The following is an 8,913-nucleotide window of genomic DNA, read 5'->3' on the forward strand; positions in this document are numbered from 1 at the left end:
CTCCTGTCATCACATTTCTCACACTCTCTCAACATTTTGTAGACCCCTCTGCTTCCCCATTATTCAGACAACTCTTGGGGGAAAGCATGGCCCCAGTCATTTTTGCATCCCCAATGCTTAGCACATGTTAATTGGCTGACTGAATGCTAGTTATTCTAGGCAATTCTGTTCCCTTGTCCTCTCTTAGTGAACACGTTCTGGTAATAATGGTTTCGTACACATTTCTTTATTCTTTATCTGTTCCTTTTTCTCCACCTCCATTGTCAGAGCTTAGCATTGAAATCTTTGAGATCATAAAGGGAGGGTATCTACCCTGATAATGCAATCTAGGAGGCTTCCTACCAAGGTGTCCCTTGAGCTTGAAAAACAAGACAGAGCTACTTCGGTAAAGAAAGGTGGGAAGGGCACTCCAGGTAGATGAAAAAGCGTAAATAAAGGCACAGAGGTGTGAAACAGTTTGGTCTGCATGGGGGAATAGGAGGGGTTTAGTATGTGTTACTAAAGGTAAATAAGTAAGCCTGCCTGAGACTAGTGGAATGAAGGTGGAAAGACAGGGCTAGGTGGGGGTGTTATGGAGCTTAAGCTTTGGTGTTTTTTTTTTTTCTATATGTGATAAAGTAGACATCTATACAGGGCGCAGTGGGGACACAGAGGAGGCAGTGAATACTTGCACCTAAGGGGTCAAGTAAGACAGGTTTTACTATATTTCAATTATTTGTATACTAACAATAGTACCATTTATTTCCCTGCTTGTTATGTGCCAGCACAGCACTTTGCATACATTGTCTCATCAACTCTCACAACACCCTGTGAAATAAGTGTTATTACCTCTATGCATAAGAAGGAAAGGAGGCTCAGGCCGATTGTCAATGTTCCCAAGGTCACGCTGCTAGAAAGCTAGCCCAGACCGGAAGAGTTCTTAAAGAGTTCTAGATTTTACTCTGCTGAGACCTTCTTGAGGTCAAGGATCATGTTTTTTTATTTTTCTGTGCCCAGACCAAGGTCTTAGAAGAAGCCTAATAAACATCAGTTGAATACATGAATGCGTGACCTTCCACTTTCTCCACGCGAAAGCCCGTGGTGATGTCACTGGGAAACCTCCTGTCCGGAAGGGGGCGCTGGAGCTCTCTTAGGCAGCGCGGCCCGTTGCGGAGTCGTAGCTTCCTCAGGCCTTTGGCTCTGGAGTTCAGCCAATCCCTGCGCTCCGAGGGAGCCGGCGCCGGTGGGCGGGGTCCGGGGCGAGGTCTCGCGGGCCGCTGGGAGTGGCGGCTGCGGTGCTCTCCGAGGGCGGGCGGATCGCTGGCGGAGGGCTGGGGCCGGACGGCGGCTTGTGAGCTGCGGCGCGGGTGAGCACTCGTCCCGGCAGGCAGTTCGTACTCCCGAGCGGCTGCTGGGCCGCCCGTAGCTGTGGCGACGGCTGGTGGCTTTGACCTCTGAGTTAGGGGAAGGGAGATGGCGATAGTCCACTGCGGCCCTGGCCAGGCTAGATAGCTCCCTCTCTTCCCCGGGCTCGGCGTGGGAGTCTGAGCGCCCTGCAGGCGTTCTGCAGCCCGGGCTTCTCGGCCTTAGGCACGTGGGTGAGGACAGACCAGACGGGGCCGTGAGCGTGGTGGGATAGGGGCAGGGGACCGGGAACCCAGAGGAAGGAGAAGCGCAGACCCTTGGACCCTGACCTCCTTGCGCTCTCATCCCCAGACCGGGCTCAGTAACGGTCAGAATTAATTCTTCCACCCAGTCAGATCTCCTCTTCTCTAGTTAGCAGTTCTCAAATCTCGGACTGCGGTTTCGCGTCTCCTTGGGCCTCCGAGGCCCCCAGCACAAGGGCAGGTTTCCCGGCAACCTTTAACGTTTGACCTTCACTAGACGCTCAGGCTCCTTCAGTGCGGGGGTGGAAATATTTGCCACTTTTGCCTCTTTCGTTTTGACACCCTGGAGATGACTTGTTAGAGTATCTAGCTTCTTGTAATCAGCAAAGGCACCTGCTGCGTTCCTACCGCCTTCCGAGGGCGGGTGGTTAGATGACTACGGTGGTTTTACACAAGTGAGTTGCTTGAGCTCTCATTCATTCACCAGACATTTTGAGCACTTAATGCCGGGCGTGGTGGGAGGGGTGGGGGATGAATAGGGCACAGTGGAGACGCACAAACATGGGCCTTGCCCTCTTGGAGGGTAAAGTGCTTTGAGAAATGCAGACAGATGGGGTAGGCCAGTCCAATGTGTGACACAGAGAAAGTGGTTATAAATGTTGAATAAATGAAAGGATTAAGTTATTTGGGAATGATTAGAATGTGAACCCGACAACAGAGGAGACCTCGGGCTGCATGTGAGAGATATTAGTTGTGGACTCATGCTTCATATATTTGGAGACAGATTGGAAATCTGAGTGGAGAGTTGCTGTTTAGGAGAAGTGTTTACTTATAGAGAATTTGCTTACAGGTAGGAAAGAAAATGAAGTATTAGGTTTGTGATTCTTCAAGGGTGCCTCTTTTAACAACTCCTAAATCTTGTAATTTCACAAATCTCTGAGTGTAATCTTAGTTTGCGAAAAAGGAAGCTCTTCTAGGTAGTGAAATGCCAAGCTGATGGGAAAAATTGCAGTAAGTTCTCCTCAAGTCCAGGATTTGGACAGAACCCATACACCTATTTCCAGTAGAAGGAGCATAGGTGTTGAAGTTGGAGAGGCCTGGGTTCAAGTCAATGTCTCTATCACTTCTGGTGATCTTGGGCAAGTTAAGCTTATGTCCCTGAGCCTCTGTGGCCTTCAACAAAAATCTGGGCTAATAATTCCTACCTCATAGAGGTGTTGTTAAGATCAGATGATGACTAGTGTGTTAATTGTCCAGCATAGTGCCTGGTGTTAAGACAGGGACTCAGAGGGCAATCTTGGAGCTGCTGCAGTTTTTTCCTTGGTGATGGTCCATTATAGTCTTGGGTCCACAAAATGCTGGGGTTCCTCCAGAGAGAATTGGAACCAAAGGGAGAGGGAGAGACTCATCTTATCTTGGTGAGGTTCAGACCAGAGATAGCTAGATTGGAGAAATACCTGCAGGGGCACAGAAGGAATGATCTTTCAGTTGAGACTTCTGGGCACATTACTTAACCCTCTGGTCATGCCAGCTACATCAAGAGAGTGGACATGCAGATCAAAGGAGATAGTATATATAAAGAGCTTAGCCCAGGGTCTGGCATGTAATAAGTGCTCAATAAATGGAGCTATCACTATTATGATAATTGTTAATAATGATATTAATCATTTGAGACTAAATGACTATGAGAGTGACCCAATTTGTGTGTTTTTACATTATCCTGGTGTTGCCTTAATTTCTGGAAGCTCTGGGGTCATTCCACTTCTTTGTTTTTCTGCCATGGCTTGTACAGTAGTTTTTTAACATAGAATTTTCAAGTTCTAGTGTGTCCACAGTATGTATAATGGGGCTGGTGATATTTTTAGGGGCTTATTATGCAAATATGAGGATATGGCTTTGGTTGAAGAGAGTGTATTTTGAAAGGGGCTTGGCAAGCAGATTTGTAAGGAAGAGGTTTGTCTTGTTAGAAAAGTCAAGTTCAGAATAGGAAAAAACCATTATCTTTATCTAAAATCCAGAGTGGTTGGGTAATGGTTTGGGGTTTTGGCTGCCCAAATATGTTGCTTATTCTTTATGCGGGGCAGAGGAACTACTTCTCATCAACCTGGAGGCGAGACTCACAGGGGTGAGCGTTGTGGGGAAAGGATGGCTGGCTCTGCTGATGGAGGAACTGTGTAGAGCAGAGAAAGGCTCTTACCCGCTCTTAGAATGTTGGCAAGTTGTGCAGGGAGGGCCTGGGGTCAACAGTAGGATTGAAGCTTTATTAGGTAAGGCTCAGAGGTCCTCTTGTGGGGAACGCTGCCATACGTGGTTGCATAATTGTCAAAGAGTGTAGTACGTAAAAGAGATTCTTTCCCCCTTCCCTAACAATTGACTCTTCTGAAATTTCCTAGATTGTTTCAGAGACCCAACTGTTGCATAAAGCAGGGGGCCCTTTTGCATTGCTCTCAATGGGGTGGATGCTCAGTAAATTGTGCCAGGCTGCCTGGTGAGTGGAGAGCCCTGGTAGGTTGTCTGTGTTTGGTGGGAAGGGGTGCTGCTTCTCCCTAATGCGGCCTCGTGCTCTTCTGCAGATGTCATGTGGCCTGTGCTTTGGACCGTGGTGCGTACCTATGCTCCCTATGTCACCTTTCCCATGGCCTTCGTGGTTGGGGCTGTGGGCTACCACCTGGAATGGTTCATCCGGGGGAAGGATCCCCAGCCTGTGGAGGAGGAGAAGAGCATCTCGGAGCGCCGGGAGGACCGCAAGCTGGACGAGCTGCTAGGCAAGGACCACACCCAGGTCGTGAGCCTTAAGGACAAGCTGGAATTTGCCCCTAAAGCTGTCCTGAACAGAAACCGCCCGGAGAAGAATTAATGGAGGACACAGGGCCCTATGGGTCCTTCTGTGGGCCACAACTGGTCCTGCCACCATGTCGACGCAGCAACCAGAACCCACACCTGATTTGCTTTATTGCTTCTTCTGGCCCCTCCCGCCCCACACAGCCACACACGTACTGGCTGCTCCGCTATGGCCAGGCAGACACACTAGTAGCTGAGGAGGGGCCAGTGAAGAGGGAGGCCCGTGAGGGTTTTGGCCTGAAGGCTGCCTCTGCTGGATGGTGGCCACAGCTGCAAAGGCTTCTGCGCTGCTAGGTGCACCACTGGGAGGAGAGTGATGAAATGAACATTGGCTATCAGTCCCTGTGGGGAGGCAGTTTGGCCTCAGGTGGGAGTGGCTGGGATTGGGGTGATGCGTTTAGGAGGGATACCTACATGCCTGGTTCTAGTTTGCACTGGGCAGAGTTCAGAAATCTCCCTGGCTCCCTTAACTAGCTTGCTGTGTCCTTTGTGTTCATTCTTCTTGAAATCCTGTCCTGTCAGCTCAGGAAGGGGATTCCCCTGGGAAGGAAGGCAGTTTTCTGTTCTTGGGAGCCCACGCTGTTCACCTTGGGGCAGGTGAATTTGCTTGAAAACAGTCACCGTCTTTCACCCCCACCCCGTCACTGTGTAGTGCAAAACTTGATTAAAGTGGCATCTGAGAACCATTTTGATCTAATCCTGTCTTCCAGGTGGTGCTGGGGTCTCCTAGGAGCTATGCAAAGCAGGCATCTCCGGGTAGGATAAAATTGGCCTTTAACAAAGGACTTTGGGGCCCCGACTAGCGTGGCTGCATTGGATCCTGGAGGCGGTGAGTCCTGGAGGCTCAGGTTCCCAAGGGCCTTTTTATCATGATGATATGAGGCTTATATACTTTCAAAGTCTACATTAAGAGTAGACCAGGGAGCTTAACAATTGCTGTCAAATTTTCCAACTTCACACACACATGCACACATACTTTTCCCTATAAAAGTAGTATATGTACATTAAATTTGGTAGGGGTTTAAAAAAGGTTACCCACACTCTGGGGGCTCTAGTGCAGATAAAATGTTAACATTTTGGTATCTTTCACTAATTCTTGGACTAGTTTTTTTAGATACTTACTACTGTACATTTAATTTTATATTCTTTTTTTACATAGTGTTTCATATCGTAATCACTTTCCTATCTTACCACGTGGTCTTCATAATCCTAATTGTTTTCATTACCTGTATAATTGCCCATCAAGTGGGAATATAGCATAGTTTTTTAACAGTTTCCCTATTGCTGGACATTTGGGTTGTTTCTGGTCGTTCACTAGGAGAAATACAGCAAAGAGTATCTTATATAAGGATTTTCCTGCATTTTTGGACTAAATGGTAGGAACAGTAAATGGCATTTTGGAGATTAATCCTTTGTCAGTTGCTTCATTTGCAACTATTTTCTCCCAGTCTGAGGGTTGCCTTTTCGTCTTGTTTATGGTTTCCTTTGCTGTGCAAAAGCTTTTGAGTTTCATTAGGTCCCATTTGTTTTTGTTTTTATTTCCATTTCTCTAGGAGGTGGGTCAAAAAGGATCCTGCTGTGATTTTTTTGTTTGTTTGTTTGTCTTTTGCGGTACACGGGCCTGTCACTGCTGTGGCCTCTCCCATTGCGGAGCACAGGCTCCGGACGCGCAGGCTCAGCGGCCATGGCTCACGGGCCCAGCCGCTCTGCGGCATGTGGGATCTTCCTGGACTGGGGCACGAACCTGTGTCCCCTGCATTGGCAGGTGGCCTCTCAACCACTGCGCCACCAGGGAAGCCCCTTGCTGTGATTTATGTCATAGAGTGTTCTGCCTGTGTTTTCCTCTAAGAGTAAGTAGCATTTTGGACGACATGGGACGAACGGTTTGAAGGGCCTCAGTGCGTGATACTAAATGTCCTTCCTGAAGGGCAGTAGCAGCGTATACTAAATGCTGCCACTAAAGATGCTGTCAGTGAGGTTGGAAGGGGTGAGAGCAGAGAGCAGACCTGTTGCCTCATGAAGTCAGCTGACCTTTAACCTGAGTGAGCAAAGGCAAGTAATGAGCATTTGATGAAAAATGAACCTGCCTTAAAAGGGGGAGGGTGTTTGCCCTGCCTCTTCCTTCAGGATCTGAGGCCCAGTGGTGTTAACAGGTGGGTGAAGGTAGAATTCCTGAACAGATAGAGATGCTGGCTGTGGAGTGGGAGCAGTGGGGGGATGTGGAAAGTGGTAGCCCGAGAAGGAGGGGGCAAGTTGAGTTGGTGGCTTCCCCTCAGTGGCCGAGGCCTGGTGGGAATGTTGAGATGAGCTGCCGTTGCTTCTCAGGGCATAAATCCGGTGGGGAGCGTGGGGAAGCAGGGTCTGCTGCTGAAGTGAGGATGAGGTTTCTGGTTCTGAAAGGATGTGCTCATAAGCTCAGCTTGGTTACAGGCTCAGGCTGTCGCAGGCCTCATGGGCAGACCAGTGCTGCCCCCCTGTGGCAGTCCTGAGGACGACCAAGCCTGGGATCCCTTCACTGGGCTAAACCACCAGTAGCAAACTCTTGCCTACAGGGGTCAGTCAGGTGGCTTAAATGAGCGGCCAGGTCAGGTGCTAGAAAAGCACAGGCCTGCCTAAAGGGGGCAGTGGCTGTGCAGCTTCTTCCAATTTGTACTGCTTGCCCAGAGACACCAGATTGTTGGTTTTTTTTCCTCTCTAAAAGATGCCAGAAGTGCAGATTTTTGTGGATTTTTTTGGGGGGGCGGGGAGGTGTGGTATGGAAACTTCTGATTTTTAAATGTTGAAAATTTATTTTTTAAAAAATTCTAAGCATGTTAGCATACCCATAGGGTTAATTTGACCCAGTGGCTGCCAATATGCCACCTGTTAAGCTGCCCCTTGCCTTCTAATGAAATCTTAGAGATGTGCTTTGTTTTTAAGCAGTCTAACAACTGTGGCAAACATTAGATCCCAGGATTGGTTCCCTCAAAACACTTTTGGGCATCCTGCACATATGTAGTTTAATATCGGCCTAAGCAAAACACAGGACAGAAAACCTACAGAAATAACCCAAAATAAGTTTTCCCACAGACTAAGACATTTTTGGATTTTCAGATATTTTAGAATAACCCTGCCACCACTGATGTACGTCCTCCCAGTGCCTGACGGAAGAAGCACTATCTTTGGAAGTCCAAGTTGCTCCCTTTTTCTAGTCTCACTTTGTGCTCCTTTTAAATAATTTTATTTCCTCGGGCTTGCCCTTGCTGAATTTTTGCCTCCAGCAAGTCTGTTAGTATTCTCAGCTGGCTCGCTCCTTCCCAGGGCTGGCTGAGCTCCGCTGCTACCGCGGGGCTCTGAGATCGTGCGTGCTTTCTTGCCTCTGCTCAGGTGTCATCAGGCAGCAGGGTTTCTGTGGATGGGGCAAAGGTGGGCCAGGCTTGCTGGGACCAACCAGGGCATGGACTGGTTTTCTTCCACTCTTGCTGACTCACCTTGGAGGTGCGTGACCCTCTTTTGGGTTGGCCCAGCAGTCACGATTCACTGAAACACATTAGTAAATAGATGTGCTTGGGGCTTTCACCCACCCCTCCCGGCCCCCGCCCGGGTCTCTTCCCAGCCTGGTGATAGTGGTGGCTTTAGAGCTGCGTTATCCAGTCTGAGCACGGCAGGAGTCACTTTTCTGCCCTCAGTGGCCCAGGGTCTGGTGCTTTTCCACTCTCTCTCGAGCCTTTCCTGTGCCTGTTGCTGTGTTAGCTCAAGTCAGCTGGGCAGCTGCCAGGACAAGCCTGCCAGGGGGCCCTTTGACTCCTGTCAGCTTCCCAGGGCCCCGGGCTGGTGAGGCTGTCGGCTGAGTGAAATACCATGGGATTAGCGTCCCCAGAGTCACTTGGGAGCCAGGCAGTGAAAGTGAAAAGGCTTGTGCCTTGCCTCACTTTTCCTTTTCCACTCTGGTGTCGGTCTCTAGGCACTTGTAGAGTGGTGAGCCAGGGTGGTGTGGTACATTGATGAAAATAAAGTGGATTCTCGAGTCTGACAAACTTATGAGTACTGCCTCAACCACTAGCTGAATGACCTTGGGCAAGTCATGTAGCCTTTCTGAGCCTCAGGTATCGGTTATCCTCATCTGTAAAACAGGGATAAGAGTACCTATTTTTGCTGGGTTGTTGCAAAGTTAAGGTAACGTGTAAAGTTCTTAGCAGAGTCCATGGCAACAAGTTAGGTGCTCAATAAATGTTGGCTGCTGGAGTTTGTTTTTTTTTTTTTAAGATGTTGGGGGGTAGGAGTTTATTAATTAATTAATTTATTTTTGCTGTGCTGGGTCTTCGTTTCTGTGCGAGGGCTTTCTCTAGTTGTCGCAGGTGGGGGCCAGTCACTATCGCGGCCTCTCTTGTTGCGGAGCACAGGCTCCAGACGCGCAGGCTTAGTAGTTGTGGCTCACAGGCCTAGTTGCTCCGCGGCATGTGGGATCCTCCCAGACCAGGGCTTGAACCCGTGTCCCCTGCCTTAG

The 8,913-nt window shown here is 49.1% G+C and overlaps 1 protein-coding gene across 3 annotated transcripts; it reads left to right on the plus strand.

Annotated features, from left to right (window-relative positions):
• The first annotated feature begins 1,206 nt into the window (after positions 1–1,206).
• On the plus strand, positions 1,207–5,113 carry SMIM12 (small integral membrane protein 12). Of its 3 annotated transcripts, XM_059062837.2 has the most exons (3): positions 1,219–1,346; positions 3,980–4,074; positions 4,160–5,113. In XM_059062837.2, exon 3 carries the CDS (start codon positions 4,165–4,167, stop codon positions 4,441–4,443), a length of 279 nt encoding a protein of 92 aa, XP_058918820.1. In that variant the 5' UTR covers positions 1,219–1,346; positions 3,980–4,074; positions 4,160–4,164; the 3' UTR covers positions 4,444–5,113. The 3 variants fall into 3 exon arrangements, with proteins under 3 accessions (XP_058918812.1, XP_058918820.1, XP_066868129.1); XM_059062829.2 differs by lacking the exon at positions 3,980–4,074 and having other exon boundaries at positions 1,207–1,346; XM_067012028.1 differs by lacking the exons at positions 1,219–1,346; positions 3,980–4,074 and adding an exon at positions 2,020–2,041.
• Positions 5,114–8,913: the final 3,800 nt, after the last annotated feature.

The sequence above is a fragment of the Kogia breviceps genome, chromosome 1 (assembly GCF_026419965.1).
Source record: "Kogia breviceps isolate mKogBre1 chromosome 1, mKogBre1 haplotype 1, whole genome shotgun sequence".
In the NCBI taxonomy this organism is placed as follows: Eukaryota; Metazoa; Chordata; class Mammalia; order Artiodactyla; family Physeteridae; genus Kogia; species Kogia breviceps.